Below are 22547 nucleotides of genomic sequence, written 5' to 3' on the forward strand. Positions count from 1 at the left end.
CTCCCCACTGTTCAAAGATAGAGCTAAATAGGCTTAATTAGGAGCCTTTTGTTTATGGGAGGAGGGATAGCTCAGTGGTTTGAGCATTGGCCTGCTAAACCCAGTGTTGTAAATTCAATCCTTGAGGGGGCCATTTAGGGATCAGCAAAAATTGGGGATTGGTCCTGCTTTGAGCAGGGGTTTGGACTAGATGACCTCCGGAGGTCCCTTCCAACCCTGATAGTCTATGATTCTATCAGACTTCTGCAAAGTGATCTTTCAGAGATGTAAAACTTAGCCAGATTTGGGTGGATTTTCATGGAGAGGGCAAAAGGCACATTCCCTAACACAAAGGCCATCCCCTTTCAGATTTCAAGTCCCTGGGCCAAAGCATAGGGGTGTTAAAGCTGTTCAAAGATAAGGGCACCAGAATTTTTTAACATGAGCAACAAGTATTTTCCCTAACTTTTTCCTGGAAACAGCTGAACTTTTTTGGCTGACATTTAAAAAACAATAACAGTAAAAAGTCAGCCTGAGGCAGACATCAGCCATGGAAAACTTCATCCCAAGTGGCTAGGCTACCGAAGTTTCAAGCAACCGAAACAGGGTCTTATAATGGGAAGTGTTGTGCAACCTTAATAGGTGTTAGTGCTAGCCCCTATTATAATTCTGTTAATACATACTGTTCAGAATGTATGAGGAGAGTGTGAGCAATACCATAGTAAATGAGAACACTTATTGTTTAGAACAAAAACAGGGACTAAACATACCTCACTTCCCCTCAGGACAGAGGTGCCCCTCTAGGGGACACTTTCCCAGACTAGATTTATGCATCTCAATCACTTGTGCAGACTCTGGCTCCCTCACCTGATGTAGAAAGCAAGTCAAGTGCTGAGGAGGTAGGGCAGGAAGTGTAATGAATTAGAAGGGACCTCAGAGGGTCATCCTGTGTTGCTGAGGATGGAAATGGGGGGGGGGGGGAACATACAACTGTGTATAGCCTTCTCCAGGTGAAAGAGAGGCTCTTCATTGAAGATGTTTTGGAGGAAATTATAGTAAGGAAGGGGGGAGCTAGAGTGGCTCTAGAAATGCCAAGCCAAAGTAAGGATGACTCAGGAAGTGATGGGAGTAAAGTTGGATTGGGGAGAAAGAGCAGAACCCACATGGAATGTTATCAGCATGAGCTATTGCTTCAGTAAACACTAATAGTCAGGTATAGCTGGGAGAGGCAGCAGGTGCAGGATGAACTGGAGGTGCAAAGCAGATGGGAGTGTTACTAGTAAGAGACTTCACTGAAGAGATGGAGGGGTCAGGGCTCCACCATCCTATGCCATCTGCTATTCAGTGTGCTGCTTTGTAACACTCCAGCTAAAGTTCTGTGTTCAGTTTTTTGGACTTCTCAACCAGAAGGGTTTGATAAACTGCAGAAAATTCAGGGATGGGCAACAAACTGCAGCATTAAAGGGTTCCTGTGAATGCCTAAGGGAGCCAGGTGTGTTCAGTTTGGAAGAGGAGAGAAGATAATGGAGTTCTTATTCTAAAGGGATGGGGGGAAGTTATTTCAGGGGCTCAAATGAGGCAAGAATATGAACAAAAGTCTCAGGAAATCCAATTTTCATATGAAGAATATATCCAAAGAATCAGCTGGGTAGGGGACTCCTCTATTTGGGCAATTTGAGGTGCTGCCACTGTGTCAACAAAGAAAATTGGACTGAATGCTTGAGATGCTTATGCAGAACCAGCCCAAGAATGGGTCATCCAGCATCTCCACCACAATCTACAAGGGCCATTTCCAGCTTTGAGAGACCAACCTTATCCACGTTAAAGGGAAGAGACTGTTTGCTGTAATGGGGGGAAGCTGTCTTCTGCCTGTGTACTGCCCACTAGGAATGTTCTCTCACTGTGCTTTGTTGCTCACCTGCATGCTTAGCACAGCTTCTCAATGTGAATGATTAAAAGCTGTTACTGTGGTTAGAACTCGTGACATGGCAAAGGGCAATTTCATCAAATGCTCATTTAACGTATTTGACATTTTCATACTGGGTTTGGATTGTTTCAGTCCCTGGACTTTCGGACCCTGGACTTAGAAAAGCAGACTTTGACTCCCTCAGGGAACTGATGGGCAGGATCCCCTGGGAGAATAACATGAGGGGGAAAGGAGTCCAGGAGAGCTGGCTGTAATTTAAAGAATCCTTATTGAGGTTACAGGGACAAACCATCCTGATGTGTAGAAAGAGTAGTAAATATGGCAGGCGACCAGCTTGGCTTAACAGTGAAATCCTTGCTGATCTTAACCACAAAAAGGAAGCTTACAAGAAGTGGAAGATTGGACAAATGACCAGGGAGGAATATAAAAATATTGCTCGGGGATGCAGGAGTGTAATCAGGAAGGCCAAATCCCACCTGGAGTTGCAGCTAGCAAGGGACGTTAAGAGTAACAAGAAGGGTTTCTTCAGGTATGTTGGCAACAAGAAGAAAGTCAAGGAAAGTGTGGGCCCCTTACGGAGTGAGGGAGGCAACCTAGTGACAGAGGATGTGGAAAAAGCTAATGTACTCAATGCTTTTTTTGCCTCTGTCTTCACGAACAAGGTCAGCTCCCAGACTACTGCACTGGGCCGCACAGCATGGGGAGGAGGTGACCAGCCCTCTGTGGAGAAAGAAGTGGTTCGGGACTATTTAGAAAACCTGGACGAGCACAAGTCCATGGGGCCGGATGTGTTGCATCCGACAGTGCTAAAGGAGTTGGCGGATGTGATTGCAGAGCCATTGGCCATTATCTTTGAAAACTCATGGCGACTGGGGGAAGCCCCGGACGACTGGAAAAAGGCTAATGTAGTGCCCATCTTTTAAAAAGGGAAGAAGGAGGATCCTGGGAACTACAGGCCAGTCAGCCTCACCTCAGTCCCTGGAAAAATCATGGAGCAGGTCCTCAAGGAATCAATTCTGAAGCACTTAGAGGAGAGGAAAGTGACCAGGAACAGTCAGCATGGATTCACCAAGGGCAAGTCATGCCTGACTAATCTAATTGCCTTCTATGACGAGATAACTGGCGCTGTGGATGAGGGGAAAGCAGTGGATGTGTTGTTCCTTGACTTTAGCAAAGCTTCTGACACAGTCTCCCACAGTATTTTTGCCAGCAAGTTAAAGAAGTATGGGCTGGATAAATGGACTATAAGGTGGATAGAAAGTTGGCTAGATTGTCAGGCTCAACGGGTAGTGATCAATGGCTCCATGTCTAGTTGGCAGCTGGTATCAAGTGGAGTGCCCCAAGGGTCGGTCCTGGGGCTGGTTTTGTTCAATATCTTCATAAATGATCTGGAGGATGGTGTGGATTGCACCCTCAGCAAGTTTGCAGATGACACTAAACTGGGAGGAGAGGTAGATACGCTGGAGGGTAGGGATAAGATACAGAGGGCCCTAGACAAATTAGAGGATTGGGCCAAAAGAAATCTGATGAGGTTCAACAAGGACAAGTGCAGAGTCCTGCACTTAGGACGGAAGAATCCCATGCACCGCTACAGACTAGGGACCGAATGGCTAGGCAGCAGTTCTGCAGAAAAGGAGCTAGGGGTTACAGTGGACGAGAAGCTGGATATGAGTCAACAGTGTGCCCTTGTTGCCAAGAAGGCCAATGGCATTTTGGGATATATATGTAGGGGCATTGCCAACAGATCGAGGGACATGATCATTCCCCTCTGTTCGACATTGGTGAGGCCTCATCTGGAGTACTGTGTCCAGTTTTGGGCCCCACACTACAAGAAGGATGTGGAAAAATTGGAAAGAGTCCAGCAGAGGGCAACAAAAATGATTGGGGACTGGAACACATGACTGACGAGGAGAGGCTGAGGGAACTGGGATTGTTTAGTCTACGGAAGAGAAGAATGAGGGTGGATCTGATAGCTGCTTTCAACTACCTGAAAGGGGGTTCCAAAGAGGATGGATCTAGACTGTTCTCAGTGGTAGCTGATGGACAGAACAAGGAGTAATTGTCTCAAGTTACAGTGGGGGAGATTTAGGTTGGATATTAGGAAAAGCTTTTTCACTAGGAGGGTGGTGAAACACTGAAATGCGTTACCTAGGGAGGTGGTGGAATCTCCTTCCCTTAGATATTTTTAAGGTCCGACTTGACAAAGCCCTGGCTGGGATGATTTAATTGGGGATTGGTCCTGCTTTGAGCAGGGGGTTGGACTAGATGACCTCCTGAGGTCCCTTCCAACCCTGATATTCTATGATTCTAATGTATATTTTTGTGAGACAGGAAGCAAGAAAATGGTCCAAATTATCCCTGCCTTGTAAAAAGGCATTGAGTTTTCAGGAAGTGCTTGTATGTCCAAGTCTAGTCATGTGTGAAGTTAGCAAAATGAGCCTTGCTGTTGATTTCTGTGGCATTAAAAGCTGAGTGGAATTAATGTAGGACAATCTGACTTTTCTTCTTTTTAGCCGCTTTAATGCTGTAAACCTGGGCGTAACTATGAGACTGAGAAAACAGTCAATTATTTAACAAGAATAATGCTTAGTAGGTGGAGCTCATTATTTTCTAAGTGTTTCCAAACATTCTCTAATCTCCACAACAGCCTATCAGAGTGGGTGGGGTTGGTGAGTTAAGGTAACCTGGGATGTGATTGGATCTTTCAATCTAACCCCGTCTGCTGTTTTTAATTTATGAGACGCTCCCAATGTGCATCATGCTTGTATAGTAGCCTCATGTTGGCAGCTGCCTTAATCCCGTTTACATTGTGCTTCTCAAAGTTTATTTGACTATCGCTTGAAGCACTTTGACTGGAAATACTATACTGAACACTTAATCGGATATTTCCGTCCAAAAATAGGGGCACATGTGTGCAACAAAATATACTGTAATGTTCTGCAGAATGGCTTCTAACCAGAATTGATCCGTACCCCTTTTGAGAATACAAACATCATTTCTCATTCCAATTATTATAGCAGTATCTCAGTTCGGTAGATGGTGGTGACTGACATCCCTAAAGACTGAGGTCTTCTGTCCGCAAGACAATTGTAGCATGGACAGCAACAGCGGAGCTCCCTCATGCACTTCTGCTGCTGTGCCATGTCCCAACCTAGAGGAATGATCTCCACAGGAAGTTCTACCTAGACTGCCAGCAGTTCCAGTAGTTATGTTGGAGTTTGCATTAATGTTATTGACTTGGTTACTTACATACACATGCAAAAATCTAATACAGAAGAATGTATAGTTGGTGCAGACCCTGATGTGGTTAGAAATATGCTTGAGTTATCAGTGCCTTGGTGAAATATATTGAGGGTCTCCATTTAAATACGTGAGTTGAGTTAAAATAAGCAGAGCAAAAACCAAACACATTAAGGTGTGTGACTTTTTTTTTTTAGCAGTCATAGGAACCAGGAAGCACCTAAAGTGACCAAGTTGCTGCACAGCAGACACCAGATTCACAGCTATGAACCACTGAGTCTGCTACAGCTGGCATAGCCATGCGACTTACCTGGTATCTGGGCCACCATCCATTATTCAGTCATTTCATAGAGTCTGTTCAATGGCAGTTGCTGTAACTAAGCAGAATTATTGTTTCAGGGGCACTATTAAGTGGATTCTACAGAAATTATTACAAATAGTGAACGTCAACATCTAAATTGTAATATTAACTAATTTAGAACATTTGACAGACACTACCAACTGTGTTGTGCCATATTTGTCTCACTTTTTTGTGAAATATCCTTCAGGTTCTAAAGATCTTTCTAAATCTATCACTCTCTGTAAAACAGCTTAAAAATCTAACCAACTCCTGTGTCCCCACTGTGAGCGGTCCTACTAAATGTGTGCTCTGCTGCCGAAGCAGAGGGTGTGCTAGCTGAGTGCTGTTTACAGACCAGAATGTAACTCTTTACTTGGTCTCATTTTTTTCCTTAGAGACCAAGATTAAACAGTTGGACCCAGATGACATGGATGAGATTGAGAAGATTGAATATTAAATAAACCAGAGGTATTCGGAATCAAAGGGAGATTTTTCTTTAGCCTTAGACTTCAATATTTTTTCTGTTTAAAACATTGAAATAGTTTAAGTGAAACGTATTGCCATGTTGGAAATGGTGATAGTCTGCCAGAGGATATTGTATGTTTATCATAAAGAATTTAGGAAAAGAAAAAGAAACTTATTCTCATGGCTTCAGAATGTTTCCTGTCTTTCCCTTCTCATGGACTCCTGTGTGTCTCATTACCAAGATATTGGCAGGCTTAATAAAAAGCACAGGAGGATATTCCCTCATCTGACCAAGTTTCCCTTTCCCACATCATTCCCAGGGTACATCTCCATCAAAAGTAGTGACTTAGTGAAATAAGTTGTTCAGATGAATTAAACTGCGAACATAAAACTGACATCCATATGATGATTGACACAAATCATGAATATTCCTAGCCACTGGATGGCAAGGGTTGCTTTCACACTCATGGATGAGGCAACACTGGCTCTCCTGCCGAGGAATAATAAAGAAACAACACTTCCCATTTTAGTCACCAGGCTCTCCTACGTTATATCAAGAATTAAAATAATACGTGTGCTTGTTAACTTTCTTTCCACTAGATGGCAGCATTACTCCATAAACATACTCTGCCCCGTAGCCCTGAGCATCCCAGGCTTCACGTTTAACTTGGGAAACGACGTTTCCTTTAGTTCAGAAATACTCTTTTGAGCCTGAAGTTAAAATCTTTTTAGCTGATGCAAGATTACCTCAGGACAGAGAGAAGTCAAACTTTCCTGAGCCACAGAAATCTCTCAACTCTGACCTACCTCTTAAAGACTCTGGGCAGATCAAGTCATCTTTAGAACTTTTTGAATGTTTCACTTAAACAGTATCTTTCAAAGATATTTGAACAATACAGTAGGTTTTTAGAACTATTCTCTCTATTAACTGTGTTACTGAAATATTTATCCACTGCTTTACCTGTTCTGCTCCTTGTTAGATACACCGACAGTGGAAAGTAGTTGTATTAAATGGCTCATTTGTTCCTCAAAGTCAACTTCTTTCTTTGTATTTATTTATTCTCAAATCAGTAATACGGGAGAGAACTCCGTACAAGGGATGATCCCAGTGGTTGGGAAGTAGCTTGGGACTCAAGATGTGAGTTCAATTCCCTGCTCCACCACAGACATCTGTGAAACCTTGGGCAAACCACATAGCCTCTCTGTGCCTCCGATTCTCAATTTTAAAGTGACAGTAATTGTGGTGGTGTGATGTGCTCAGATACTACAGTAATGGGCTCTATAGAAGTACCTGAGAGAGAGAATGGAGTTGAGGAACTAATTACTCTAGAGCCAGACATCATGCAAGCAGTTGCTGTGTATGGAGAGCTTGCACAGCTCTATTCAGTGCACCTGAATCTTGACCTGCAGCACCTCTTTGTGTGTTTCTAATATGCCCATCCCCATTATATGTGGCCTAAATTGTCTACAAAGATGCAAGCTCTGCTCTTCTGTGGTCTGGCTGTTGAGCCTGTTAGTGGGAGAGCTGTGGCAGTTATTTCCAGGAGAGGTCACCTGTCCATTTTTCTCTGCTGCATCATAGAGAGGTGATTGTGAAAAAGTGCAATACCTAAAAGGATGTCAGGTTTATCTGAATAAGGAGTTCCACAGTCGCAGACCCTCTGCTGAAAATGGCCTGTCCCTGATCCCAGAACTTCTGTGTTTGTCATCCATAGCAACTCTGTACAGCAACTGGTGTGGGAAAGACTGCTTGTAAACTATCCTAATCTTACACTGAATTTGCAATCAAATAGGGAGCTGTATAGTGAGCACAGAACTCTGGTCCCTCACTCTCTTCATTCTGTCTGCAGCACACAGCACTAATTAGCTTCTAAAAGACCTTTACTTTCATCCTCAGGCAAAGTGTGTTGCTATCATCCTTCGTGGAGATGAGAAATGTGTAGCTTGCAGCGGGTAGGTCCCTGTTCAACAGGAAATAGTGCAGACGCTAGGCTAATAGACAAGAGAAGGAGGCGTTCCTTGCCATTGTAACAGTGTGTGTAGTATTTCTGATGGGTGTACATAGGATATAGCACCGGTAGGGTCCTCCTGGGTTACTGAGCCCAGTCCCCTACTATCTCAGGAAACCGTGTCATATAATCCCCTTCATAAATTCATCAAACACCATCTTAAAACTAGATAGGTTTTTTGCCCCCACTGCTCCTACTGGGAGGCTGTTCCAGAACCTCACTCCAAAACCCTTCTGATTTCTAGCCTAAATTAAATCATGGCCAGTTCATGCCCGTTTGGTTTTGTGCCAACATTTTCCTTGAGCTTCAATAGCTCTTCTCCCCCTTCCTGTATTTTACCGAGAGCAACCAGATCCCCCCCATAGCCATTCTTTTGTTAGGTTAAAAGACCCCAAGACTGTGTACTATGATATGAGGGCAGACACCTGTCAGTAGAAGAGTGAGGTTAGTGTCCTAGCCAGCCACTTTTCATCTCTGGCATTGGGACCTGATGTAGCATCTGCTGAAGAAATGTACGAGTAAGTGTCGTCGGTGCATTGCTGACATTGGAATATTTGCTAAACTAAAGGAGCTTGGTTTGAACTTTGTGGCCCTTCACACGAGAGCTATAGGGAGAGGAGCACAACTGTCCACTGAATTATTGGGACATGTCTGAGATGAAGTAGCAAAGCCAGCTGTGTGGTGGTTTTGCCACTCCTAAGTCTGTGTAGGAAGGCAGCATTTTGTGATTAGTGTTGAAAGCAGCTGTGAGATTTAAGCATGGATATTTCTCTCTCCAAGGCCATCCACGACTACTGTCAAAGCTTTCTTTGTGCTGTATCGTAGCCGAGATCTTGCTTGTGAGGTCTAGGATGTTGGCTGAGGCCTGGCATTGCTGTAGTGAACTATTCACTACTTTCTCTGATAGTGCCAGCGAATGGCACTGTGGAGGCGGACAGTAGCAGGTGGGGTAACTGAGTCCTGTTGTACTGAAGGTTGATAGGATACTTGAAAGTGGCTGAAAGTTTGCCCTTTTAAAGAGAGCATGGATCTCCACATGCTCTTCACTGTCTCTGCCTTGATCTCCTAGTGTCAGCTGTTGAGTTTAGGCTTTTTAACAGTGCTTATTGCCTGCGTCTCTGAGCAGTGCATAAAGTTAAAGTGCAGAAGCCTGTGAGTATTTTTTTATTACTCTGACTTTGGGTGTAGTTGGAACATGGCACATTTTGTCATTTTTTCAGTGCTGTAGGAAGTTGATTTTTTGCAGCTGGCGTTCTCGGGGATTGGAATAGGTGAAGGAAGTATGGATTGACTGGCTCACTTTTTTTGTAGGGTACTCTAGCTGATTGCGATTTTGGGGAGTTAAGCAAGTATGGTTCTTTATGGGCTCTGGTCGATGCCTGCTTGCATACGCTGCTATTGTTGCTGCTGATAGATTTCAAAGCGGGTCTTGGCTTCACAGGTTGGAGTGCAAATACTTTATGTACTTCCTCTTCCCTTTTGTTGTATTAGGGAGCCTGCAAGTATACTGTTGAAGTCAGCTAGCCAAGTCTCAGTGACAGCAGCGAGGCTCAGGTGCCTTGTCCATTATTAGGTTGACCAGTGACTGTGCATGGTGACTGTCAGCAGTGGTGGTGAACAGGTGCTGATCACAGGGGTGCAGAGCAGGTCTACGGGGAGCAGCCTGTAACTAGCCTCTTAGGTCTCTGGTGAATGTTTCTTTGAAAAACCTCAATGCAAAAGTTTATGGAGGAAAAATAGAGGGTGTAGGGAGGAGATATTGAATACCTATCCCCTAGCTATTGGGATCATTTGATATATCTGTGTTGGTGTTTGAGTTGCCTGAAAATGTTGGTGTCTGCACGTCTGTCTTCCACTTTCAGGAATTTGCTGGTACGTAGAAGCTAAATTTCCTATGGAAGGTATCAACCACCTGCTGAGGAGAAGTATAGATGTTACCTTTATTTAAATGACCAGACAGGCTATCCCTTTTCTATAGCCCACTGTAGGAAGTGCATGCCAACCTTGGTTTCAGCCCATTTGACGTGTTTCATCCCTCCACTATCTTCAGACAAAAGCAGTAATAAAGTAGAATTAAAAATAATTACCAGGGAGTTGTGCTTCTGCTACCCTGCTGCCAAATAGTTCCTTAAAATGTATAATTTACTATTTTACTTTCGGGCTGAAGTATTTTTATTAGGTCAAAGTGTTGACAATGTTGTCATTCGCTGGATCTGCCAACACCCCCTACTTTGGTTCCCCCTCTGCCCCCCCAAAATCTGACCTGTACAGGCAGACAACTAGACTGGAGGTGTCTGGCACTGTATCAACGCGGAATGAATCTGGGGAGATTTATGTTCGTGTTTCCAAAGCCCAGGGAAGCTCTGCAGTGACTGAGCTCACTAAAACAACTGTGTAAATGATCTCAGTCTGTTGTCAAAATGAAACTGGCGCTGCACCACTGTGCTCAGATCCCCAAAGAACAGGCTGCAATTTTCATGTCTCCATCACTTACACTGAGAAGGTCGACTTACTTTATCTCTTTCAGCTGAGACGTAGTTTTAAGTAAAAAAGGGAGCGAATCATCAGAACAACTAAGACTCTAACCCACGACAAATAGGCTTTTGTGTTTGCTACCCAAGCTTGGCATAAAATATTAATTTGAAAATTATGCTTATGGAGTGTCTCATAACAGATGACCCAAACGTGCCATTGCTAATTTCAGGTTCTTACCAGAACTCATTGCATTATTGCTTGGTGGAGCAAGAACTTATTATTTGCAAGTTACTGCTGCTTGCACATACTAATGTGAAAAGCGGGGAAGCAGAGAAATAACATGCAGTCCTTCCCTGTTGTGTATACTTCAAATAAGAGGAAGGAGGTAAAACAGTTGTAATATCCAAGTTAACAATGCCTGCTGTGTCTCACCTTTAAATGGATAATTCTTAAGGCAAATATAGTAACTGCAGTAATTTCTTTGATGCTCATCACAGTAATATGAGTGCCTCTGCTGATTTGAAAATAATTAGCAATAATCCTTCCTTCCCAGCCTGTTGGAGGAATTGCTTGATTAGTTTATAGATGGCTTGTTTGCTGCTCAAACTGGTACAAAAGGCAGTAAGCTATGTGCATCTGATGTGATGCTATGCTCTGCACTCAGTTTCTCCCATTGAGTACAGACTCCAATTCAAGGTCACTGGCCTGATAGTTAAAGCTGTCCATGCAGCTGACTCTAGCTACTGAGAGATTCCATTCCCTTCTGTGACCTTTGCGACATACCCCTGACACAGTCAACAGTTTCACTGTTCATGTGAATAAATCACTGAGGTAGAGCTGAGTGTTGCATATGGTTCTGAACACAGCAAAACCTCTTGTGTCCACTGGGACTGAGTTTCGTACACGGTCAGTGCCTGAGGGTACATCTGCACACAAAGAAAAACCCAGGTCTGGCCCATGCCAGCTGACTTGGGCTTTTGGACCTCGGCTCCAGGACGGTTTCATTGTTGTGTAGACTTGAAGGCTCTGGGACCCTCGCACTCTGCAGGATCCTAGAGCCTGGACTCCAGCTGTAAGAGTAGTTAAGTTCTGGAACAGGCTTCCAAGGGTGGCTGTGGAATCCCGTCACTGGAGGTTTTTGAGAACAGGTTGGACAAACTCCTGTTGGATGGTCTGGGGTTAGTTGGTTCTGCCCTAGTTGTGGGTGGGTGGGGTTGAACTCTGTGACCTCTCAAGGTCCATTCCATCCGAAGCAATACTCTAGGCTTTTCCAAGGGAGCTGCAGATACACTAGGCATCTGTCAGTTGACCTGGTTCCCAACTCCTGGAACACAGTAGTTCCCCGGCCCTGGTGAAGCACAGTCTGTCTTCATTGTAGAAGGCACCAAAGCACATTCTCTAATTGTGCAGACCAGCGTGGTTTCGGCATGCAGGTCTCCACGCTGCTGCAGGATGGAAAAGCCATGGTGGACCTCACACTAAAATGCTGTAGGGGACAGTGGTACAGCCAAGGTGGTTCTAAAATGGGGGACCAGCTCTCATTTCCAGATCTGATTATTCCTATATTGTGGATGGGCGTAAGTCACGGTTTCTTCAGAAGACCTGTAGAAAGCTCTGCTCTTCTAATGATAAAGGCCTGTCAGACTCAGTACAGGGGCCTGTCGAAACCATCCTTGTACCCATTGGTTATACCACAGTTCAGAGATACAGTGTAGAGGGGCTCTAACTCTATTTTTTTACCAGAATTAAGGCTGAGCTTGGTGAGGGCAGGAGCTGTGTTGTGCTGTGTTTAAAAGAGATTTTTGGCTGAGATTCCGAGAGCTGATGTGGACAGACCTGAGGGGTTTAGCCTCTAGGAGGCCCAGAACAGTGATGCATTTGGTCCAGTAGGTCACAGCTGAAAGTAAATAGCAGATGGTGCCAACTGGCTTCCTTACTACACCTGAGAACTGGCTCATGGCCAATGAACTTTGGTTAGGAAAGGCTGTGCCTGTGTTCCACGTACAGGCCCTAAACCCAGCTCCCGGCACTTTGCCTCTGATTGCTGCGAGGGGCAAGGACTGCTGCTGTCCCATCCTCTCCAGCGAATGCCCTGGGCCAGCCCAGTCTCGCACCACAGTTCTGTTCTCTGCCTCGCTCAGAGCAGGCACAGCCCTGCCTTCACCCCCTTCTCCCTACGTTGCAGTGATAGCCCATGTAGCTAATCCATAGGAGGGTGGTGAGGCGGCAGTGATAAACCAGTTTTTATTTGAATAAAGTTAGTGCAGAACGTTGGAAACAGCTCTGGGACTGCGCCGTGAGCACAAGAGCTGTTCTCTGAACAAGGCCGGGGTAGCTGATGCATCACTGAGCTCCTCTTGGCAGAGCCCAGTGCTTTGGACAGCATAATCCAAATGGCCTGGAGTTCCTCATGGATAAGCTAAAGCGGTAAATTGTTCCACTCCTTGATCTGTCCAGGAACAGTTGTATTGAGCATTTCTGTAAGAATTCCTCTGAAAATTGGCACTAAACGTCTCCAGATGCTGTGCTTGAATGAAAAAGAAAAGCTAATAAAATGGGGTGCCTCTGGCTTGGTGAAACCTATTTAAAGCGCTGACGGCCCTAACCACTCGAGGTAGGCTGACTTCATGTCAGAGTAGCTGTCCCATTCGCCGCCCCTTGGTGAGCTAAGTGAGCAATCGATATAATTTAATTCCATGGTAACAAACTTACCCTTTGAGCCAGAGCCTCTCGTGTTGCTGTACAAATGATGGCCTAGGTATTTATCTGGCAATGCTCACCATCAGGTCTGATCTTATGACTGTTAAGGTATTTTATCCTCACAACATCCCTGTGAGGTAGGGAGGGTAGATGAAGTGACTTGTCCAGGGTCACAGAGCCTTGAGTTAAACCCATTGCTTTTGAGTCTTTTTGTACTATTCACTGGCCACCGTAGCCCCCATGTAAGGTGGGTCTGCTTTACCCGCCTTTGAGCGGGGGGGGGGGGGGTGGGGAGGAATTGAGGCCCAGAAGCAGGAACTAGCTAGAGTGGGGAGCCAGAACCAGGAATAAAACCAGCATCCCCTGGATCTGCCGCTCTGCTTGCTTCCCCCATATCCATAATATCACTTAATCTAAACCACAGGCACAAAGAAGCTGCAGTGAAAGCTGGAACTCTGCCCTCAGTGGCATCTTGTCTGCAATGTGGTCTTCTGGAAATTTTCCCTTTACCCTGCCCAGCTCCACTGGGGCCTGCAAAATACTGTATAAGGTAGATGAGTGCAACTTGGAACTGTGGAGTAAGCTGAGCACTAGCCCTATGTCATCTAACCCTGTACCTGCTCTGGGCTACAGTTCATGTGCTCCCGGTAGACTCAGCTGTGGAGTGAGACCTGGCTGCAGGAGCTCCCAGCAGCTGTCACTACTTCCCTGCATGCATTTGCCATAGACCCCTTCCCTTGCTAAGAGTCACCACTGCAGGCTGGATGAGATCATGGGAAGAAGTGTTCGGGAGCTGGCCTGGAGGGAGGGGCTGCCCAGCTGGAGCTCTGCAGGAGGACTGGGAAGGCAGGAGTAGCTCTGCTAGGTTGGGAAGAAGGGCCAAGAGTTTGGGTGAGGGGTTGGTGGTGGTGGAGAGTTAACAGATTGAGTATCCTCATCATCTCCTCCAGGCTGGGTGCATGAGAGGGGCTGGTTGAGATAGCCAGTTCTGTAAGGTTTTCCCTACTGTTTCTGTATTGACTTATTAGGGCTTGTCTACATGGGAAAACTAAACCCGTTTAAAAATCAGTTTTGTTAAACTGGTGCAAACCTCTGTATAGGCACTGTTGTTCAGGTTTAAGAATGGTTTGCTTCAGTTTAGCTTAAGCCAGTAAGAAACCAATACAATATAAACTGCTTTTAATCCCAAAGAAGAGCATCTACACTGGGCTTGCAGCATTTTAACTAAGGCCATGTCCACACTTACAAGCTCACAACAGCAAAGCTGTACCGATACAGCCATGATTTGTTGGTGGGAGAGCGTCTCCTGCAGACACAGTGCTGTGCACACAGGCGCTTCTGCCAGCAAAACGTATGTTGCTCAGGAAGGTGCTTTTTCACACCCCTGAGCGACAAAAGTTTTGCTGACATAAGTGGTAATGTAGACATGTCCTAAATCTGTCTTAAAACAGCCCTTTAGTTTAACCAGTTGTGGGTGTATACATGCGTGCATACACACAAAGCCTTCATATCATTTATGCCTTTCTGGGGGCATGTTCTGTACTGCTTGAGATGGCTACTTTAAGCAATTTTTCTGGCCCTTGTTACAACAGTCCCTTAAGATGGCAGCCGACTGAGGGCCCTCTAACCTGGTCTCTGACAGCGGCCAGTGCCAGCTGTTCAAGATCAATGTGCATGAAAACCTGCAGTTATGGAATAGCTTGAACACCAACCAGTTAGTGGCTGGCGTGGGCCCTGAGTCTTAAACCTCTAGAGCTGGATCGAATCAGTAGAGCCCATGGAAGTCAACACAGCATTTACAAATTTATGTTAGCTGAGGATTTGCCCCCTTGATCCATGTCACATCTACAATCTGATCTGCATTTGATAATACTGTAAACCGATTTCTTACGTGTTCACACAGCCAACGGGCATCACAGCAGAACTGGGCCTTCAAGAGGGACTTCCCTATAGAAAGGGTGATGGTGTGTCTGTGCTTAAGTAAGTAGCAGGCAATGTGGGCTAGTCGATACAGCATAGGGATAGGAGGCAGGAGACCACCATTCTATTCTCTGCTGTGCTGCTGGGTGCCAGTTACCACCGCTGTCTGTGTCTCCGTCGTCTATTTGGAGTGTAAAGCATTTGGGGCAGAGGCTGTTTCTCACTGTGTCTGTCCAGTGTCTAGTACAGTGGGACTGTAGGTGCAACTGTAATACAATTAATAGCAATGCAAATCCAGAGAACCCCAAAAGACCTGGTGGAGTCGCTCCAGATTAACACCAGCAGTAGAGCTGCAGTGTGAATTTGGCCATGGGTCTATAAAACAAACCTGGGGATAATGTAGCAAAGCTGCTGCTCACCCCAGATAATTGACTCCTTACTGACAGGTTTCAGAGTAGCAGCCGTGTTAGTCTGTATTCGCAAAAAGGAAAGGAGGACTTGTGGCACCTTAGAGACTAACCCATTTATTTGAGCATAAGCTTTCGTCAGCTACAGCTCACTTCATCGGATGCATCCCATGAAGTGAGCTGTAGCTCACGAAAGCTTATGCTCATATAAATTTGTTAGTCTTTAAGGTGCCACAAGTCCTCCTTTCCTTTTTGACTCCTTACTGATTCACTTGAACAGTAACAGCCCTGCTGATGACCTGGTGTTTGTGCACTGTGGCCGACTCCATTAAAATAACGTAGAATTGGCAAGTTCAACGAGGCAGTGAACAAATGAACTGAACAGTAGCTTTGCACTGCAGCGGTGTCACTACTACTCAGCCACTTAAGTAAGTTGAAGTCTCAGTGGCTTGGCTTAATAAACCCACTGCCATAAAAAATACACTGGGTATAGTTATGGTCAATTGTATCGAAGAATTGCTGTCAACCCCAGGGTAGCTAGTTATAGACCAAGGAGACATCTCCAAGCTGCAGGGACCTTGGAAAGCCCCTCTGCAGGGGGTGTCCATGGCAGTTTATTTGATCATAGTAGATCTGGAACCACAACAGGAGTTCCCATACAGTGACTGAGGCTCAGAGCAGCTCCGCTTATGCTTGCGGATGGGTGGGCAGATGGAAGTAAAACCAGTGGGATTGGCACTGGTATCCTGCTCTTTCCTTGGGAGTTGTCCATCTCTGGCAGGAAGTGTCCTCTGCCCATGGGATGAACTGAGGGCAAAGTTAATTTAAACTGACCATATGGATCCATTTCCTGACAGTGAGAGCTGCAGGACCATGGGATAATCTGCCCCCAGGAAGTGCTGGAAGCTCCATTGCTTGAGACAATTAAAGCTAGATTGGGTAAAAACACTAGGATGTGGATGAGGGGGAGTGATCTGGGGTAGTTTGGCGGTGATGGACTAGACAAGAGATGTAAATGGTTCCTCTCTGATGTCAGTGGTTCTTACCCCAGCAAGGCAGGGGCGGGGCGGTGACAGCAGGTCACCTCCAATCTCCACAACTTCAGTGCCCACCCCAAGCCTGTTCTAGACGTTGGTTGGAGCTAGGCCTATCAGCTTCCTTGCTGCCTTGCCCAGGTTAGAGAGCAGCAGCCTGGCGCTCACTAGTAACCTGGCCAGGTCCAAATGGGAAGGACGAGGATTCTTTTCTTCTTTGGCTGTCACAGCCTTGGCATTTCTCTCTCGTGCTAGCACAAACCTCTAGGCCTCACTGCTGTCACATGCTCCAGAGGCTTCTTGAAAACAGTGATTCAGTGGTTGGGGGTCATGGTGACACAGCATGTATCCCTCTGCAGCCAGTGCAGTGTAGTTAGAGTTGGTATGTTAGGGCAGGGACTGTGTGTACGGACCTAAGCCTGATTAATAACTAAGGTATCAAATAGTCACAGGCCATAGACAGAGGCTGCACAAAATATTTGCAGGTTAATAACATGTAAAAGGAGACTTTACTGAGAAGGAACCAAGGTTAATGCTAAGACTCTTGAGCCCTCTCCTCTGCACCACTGGCTAAGTGCTTTATGAGCCTTACCGCCCACGGCTCCCTTGACATCATAGGGACATTATGTAGTGTCTGTGTCATATGCAAACTGTTACATGTCATGGCCCCGATTCGCTGTCTCTTGTGCAGCTTGTTCTTGTGCTGTTCCATTGACATCAATGAGTTACTCACCCCAGATTTAACTCAGTATAAACAAGAGCAGCGTCAGGCCCTGTATCTAGTAAGACGCACTGATGCACAGATGAAATTACGTTAAGGTGTAACAACTGAAAGTCTGTACTCAGAGAGTAATAATCAATGGTTTGCTGTCCAGCTGGGAGGGTGGATCTAGTGGGGTCCCACAGGGGTTAGTCCTGGGTCCAGTACTAGTCAATATTTTCACTAATGACTTGGATAATGGAGTGGAGAGTGTGCTTGTAAAATTTGCAGATGACACCGGGCTGGGAGGGGTTACAAGCACTTTGGAGGATAGGATTAGAATTCAAAATGACCTTGACCAATTGGAGAATAGTCTGAATTCAATAGGATGAAATTCAACAAAGAGAAGTGCAAAGTATTTCACTTAGGAAGAAAAAGTCAAACGCACAGGTACATAATGAGGAATAACTGATTAGGTGGTAATACTGCCGGAAAGGATCTGGGGGTTATAGTGATCATAGAATGAATATGAGTAGGGCCCTACCAAATTCACGGTCCATTTTCGTCAATTTCACAGTCATCGAATTTTTAAAATAGTAAGTTTCATGATTTCGGCTATTTAAATCTGAAATTTCGCGGTATTGTAATTGTAGGGGTCCTGATCCAAAAAGGAGTTGTGGGAGGGTTGCAAGATTATTGCAGGGGGGTTGCGGTTCTGCTACCCTTAATTCTGTGCCGCTTCTGGTGGCAACGCTGCCTTCAGAGCTGGGCAGCTGGAGAGCAGCAGCTGACGGCTGGGAGCTCAGCTCTGAAGGCAGAGCCACCACGAGCAGCAGTGCAGTAGTAAGGATGGCCTGGTACGGTATCGCCACCCTTACTTCTGTGTGGCTGCTGGCGGGGCGCTGCCCTCCGAGCTGGGCACCTGGCCAACAGCCGCTGCTCGCGGGCCACCCAGCTGTGAAGGCAGCAGAGAAGTAAGGGTGGCAATACCGTGACCACCCTAAAATAACCTTGTGACACCACCACCACCCCCGGAACCCTCTTTTGGGTCAGGACCCCCAATTTGAGAAACGTTGATCTCCCCCGTGAAATCTGAATAGTTCAGGGTAAAAACACACAAAAGACCAGATTTCACGCTCTGTGACGTGTTTTTCATGGTCGTGAATTTGGTAGGGCCCTAAATACGAGTCCACACTGTGATGCGGCTGTGAAAAAGGCTAATTTTGTGGTGTGTATTAACAGGAGTATTGCATGTAAAACACTGGAGGTAACTGTCCCACGTTACTCAGCACTGGTGAGGCCTCAGCTGGAATATTGGATCCAGTTCTGGGCACCACACGTTAGGAAAGATGTGGACAAACTGGAAAGAGTCTGGAGGAGAGCAACAAAACTGATCAAAGGTTTAAAAAACCTGACCTAGGAGGAAAGGTTAAAAAAACAGGGTGTGTTTAGTTTTGAGAAAAGAAGACTGAAGGGGAACTGGATAGCAGTCTTCAGATCGGTTAAGGCTGTTATAAAGAGGACGGGGATCAATTGTTCTCCATGTCCACTGGAGGGAGAACAAGAAGCAATGGGCTTAGTCTGCAGCAAGGGAGATTTCAGTTAGATCTTAGGTAAAACTTTCCATCTACAAGGGTAGATCTGGAGCAGGCTTCCAAGGAAGATTGTGGAATCCCCATCATTAGAGGCTTTAGGAACAGGTTGCACAAACACCCATCAGAGATGGTCTAGTTATACTTGGTCCTGCCTCAGTGCGGGGGGCTGGACCTGGTGACTACTCAGGTCCCTTCCAGCCATAGCGTTCTGTGATTCTGCACAGCTGCTGCTTCTCAGCATCGCAGGCCCTGGCTGTGTCGGCTTTGTGGAAACAGGCTTACCGTCAGGCACTAAGCTTGATTCGTCGCTTAGCTCGGGGATGCCAGGAGTCACTCCACTGAAGTCAATGGATTTGCAATGTGTCAGAGGAGAATCCGGCCCTTCGCAAGTGGGGAATAGGTAAGCATCAAGTTAGATTGTAAACTCTAGGCGGCAGGGACTCTTTGTTCTGTCTTTGTACAGCACCTAGCACAGTGGGGTCCTGGCCTAAGTTCCCTCTAAGCTGCATGATCTCGCAGCAACCTATTAAGCGTCACACACTATTAAGGCACTTAGGGCTGCGGAGGAGAGAGAGGTCTCTCCCCCAGCCCCAACCCAACCCCTGCCCCGACGTGTCATGGTCGGGGGAGAGGCACCTATCCCACGGCCCCAGCCTAGCTGAGGCGGGGAGAAGTGCCTCTCCCCCACCCCCCCAGCCCAGGGAAGAGAGGGCTTGGGGGAGTCCTTTCTCTCCACCGTGGCCCCGAGGCAGTCTGCACCCCAAACCCCTCATCCCCGGCCGCACCCCTGAGCCCACACCCCCAGCCAGAGCCCTCACACCCCCATACACCCCAATCCTCTGCCCCAGCCCTGAGCCCCCTCCCTCATCCTCGCCCCTACCCCAGAGCCCGCACCCCCAGCCAGAGCCCTCACTCCCCCCCGCATCTTACCCCCTCCCCTCCCCTCCCCTCCACAGCCCTGAGCTCCTCAACCCTGGCCCCACCGCAGAGCCAGCTCCTCATCCCTGGCCCCACTGCAGAGCCCGCACCCCCAGCCGGAGCCCTCAACCCTCTGCCCCAGCCCTGAGCCCCCTCCTACACTCCGAACCCCTCGGCCCCAGCCGCACCAAATGAATTTTGTTATGTGCACCAATATGAAGGTGATATGTCACACATCACCTCCATATTGGTGCACATAACAAAATTCATTCCACACATGCGTGTGAAAAATTAGAGGGAACACTGGTCCTGGCCCCCAACTCGGGCTCCTAGGCCGGGGGTGGGCCTTTAGTGGCACGCTGCTGCCAGCCAGGGTCCCGGCCTCCAGCCCTGTTCAGCCTCCTGCTGATGGACAGAACCCCGGGCCAGCAGTGGGCTGAGCGGGGCCGGTGGCCAGGACCCCGGCTGGCAGGGGCCGGTGGACGGAACCCCAGACTGGCAGTGGGCTGAGCGGCTCAGCGCAATGCCGGTCTGGGATTCCGTCTGCCCCCCGTGCTGCCGGTCTGGGGTCCCAGCTGCTGGCCCCTGCTAGCCGGGGTCCCAGCCACCGGCACCGCTCAGCCCGCTGCCAGTCTGGGGTTCCGTCGGGGGGCCCCTGTAAATGTAAAATTTATTACTGGCACGCGAAACCTTAAATTAATGAAGACTTGGCACGCCACTTCTCAAAGGTTGCCAACCCCTGTCCTAGGCACTACAAATAATAGTGTTGTTGTTCCTTCTTTGCAGAGGGAGCAATTGGAAAGGGGAGAAATGAAGTGACTCTTCCAAGATCACACAGCAAAGCCAGGGTTAGAACTCAGGCCAGCCTTCTGCTCAGGGCACCAAACCGCCCGGCCTCCCTCAGAGTCACAGGGGATAGAAACGATCATCGTGGGTCACCCTCATACCAGCGTAGGCAAGGGGGAGAAAGTAGTTAACTCTGCAGGGGACACTGCTTGTAATGTTTTCTGTGCTCCCCAAGTTTAGCGGGGGAGGGAATTCTCTTGACTTGCTGACTTGGCTGCCTTCATGTCAGTGTCAGGCAATAAATCTGCTTTCCATTGCAACACGGTGTGGGAGCCACATAGACTCATGTTTACAGCAGGGGCTGGGGGCACACTTGTACTCCAGGCCCTAGTGAGCATCCCTACCCTAACAAGGGAGCGTGCACAGTCCAGCACTTCCCAGTGACCCTGCAGCAACAACCAGTGCCCAGCCTCATGAGCAGACCAAGAACAGCAAACCAGTTAGCACAGGAAAAGAGAAGAGTGAGGGGACAGAAAGATTTCAGTTTCAAGTTCCTAGGTGTTATTAAAGCGAACACTGAGGACCGAAAGAATTTTCATAATTCTCAAATTGCCTTGACACTCGCCTTTCTGACATGACCCTATCTGTGCAATCGCACTCCCATATTGATTGCAGACAAAAGAGAGAGCTGTCTCCAAACACTGACAGAGGTGCCTTTAGGGAAGCAGACACACCTCAGCAGGGCAAACAGACGGCTTGTTTCTGTACTGCTTAATTAATTCCACGGGTATTGATCTACCTAGACTGAATTTTGAAATCTGAATGAGACCATGATTGTGTCTGGACAAATCTGAGTCGTGTCTGGAGACAGAAAGATACAATGAACGATCTGTCCAGTTCTTGTAAAGCAGCTAGTCCTACTAGGCCTCTCTGTGCATGGTATAGCCCTGTACCAGAGACATAACGATTCAGTTTAAGGGGTAGAGATGCGCCAGTACCATATCCTTTGATCCAGAATGTCATTGCTTTACAGTGACCAGAACCAGTTTGTCCTGTAAACCTTCCTAGCTAGATTCCAAGGCCAGAAGGGACTGCTGTGATCCTCTGGTCTGGCTCAAATAAATTGGTTAGTCTCTAAGGTGCCACAAGTCCTCCTTTTCTTTTTGTGAATACAGACTAACACGGCTGTTACTCTGAAACAGGTCAGAGAATGTCTCTGAATGAATTTCTGTTTGAACTAGAGTAGAGCTTCCAGAAAAAAAACCCTGTCTTGATCTTGCCAGCGAGGAAGACTCCACGCTAGCCGTCGGCAAGGTGTTCTAATGCTTAATCACCCTCACTGTTGAATATTCGCGCTTTATTAGCTCTTGGGTCAACCGCTTTCTTCACTAGACCTTACACAAGCTTGTGCCTATTTCCATTGCTTAATGAATAATAACAATAACAACATTAAGAAAAGGAGGACTTGTGGCACCTTGGAGACTAATGTTTATTTGAGCATAAGCTTTCGTAGCTACAGCTCACTTAAGTATCCCATTTACATCCCCAAGTCAAATGTTTCCCCTCATTTATGCCAGTAACTCAACTGGCCTTTGTCATTTGGATACATCCAGTTCAGATCAACTTGCTGGGTGCTGGTCTGTCAGGGAGACCTTATAAACCAAGGTGCTGCTTATTCTTTTTGGGGATTAAAAAACCTGCAACACTTCATGAGCATCTGAGTTTCCCCTTCCCCACTGTTGTCGTGTGTGCCAGTTTTCTGTTGCTCTCCACCCCAGATGTGGCTGCATTCACGGGTGCTCTACAGGCTTCATGTATGTGTAAAGTACTATTACCTGTAGAACTGGGGTGGGAGGTGGGCCCATGCGCCCACACCTCTGAATTTTGGGTCTTTGCTGACAAAGGACAGCCAGCTGTGAGTGGGATGCAGCGGGGGGATAGCCCTTCTGCCAGGTGGAGCCCGCAGCAACAAGGGCCGGGTTCAGTAGCCAGGGGTTCCTCTTAACAATACAACACAGAGCCAGCTCGAGCCCCCACCCAGTAACCTGGGAA

The 22547-nt window shown here is 46.9% G+C and overlaps 1 protein-coding gene across 1 annotated transcript in view; it reads left to right on the forward strand.

The window, feature by feature from the left end:
• DDX25 (DEAD-box helicase 25) overlaps positions 1-6983 on the forward strand; it is a 46963-nt gene extending 39980 nt beyond the window's left edge. Inside the window, exon 12 of the mRNA XM_077839729.1 lies at positions 5882-6983. Coding sequence (XP_077695855.1) covers positions 5882-5943 — 62 coding nt within the window. The 3' untranslated portion in view covers positions 5944-6983. The remainder of the gene's footprint in view (positions 1-5881) is intronic.
• The last annotated feature ends 15564 nt before the right edge of the window (positions 6984-22547 follow it).

The sequence above is a fragment of the Eretmochelys imbricata genome, chromosome 22, assembly GCF_965152235.1.
Source record: "Eretmochelys imbricata isolate rEreImb1 chromosome 22, rEreImb1.hap1, whole genome shotgun sequence".
In the NCBI taxonomy this organism is placed as follows: domain Eukaryota; kingdom Metazoa; phylum Chordata; order Testudines; family Cheloniidae; genus Eretmochelys; species Eretmochelys imbricata.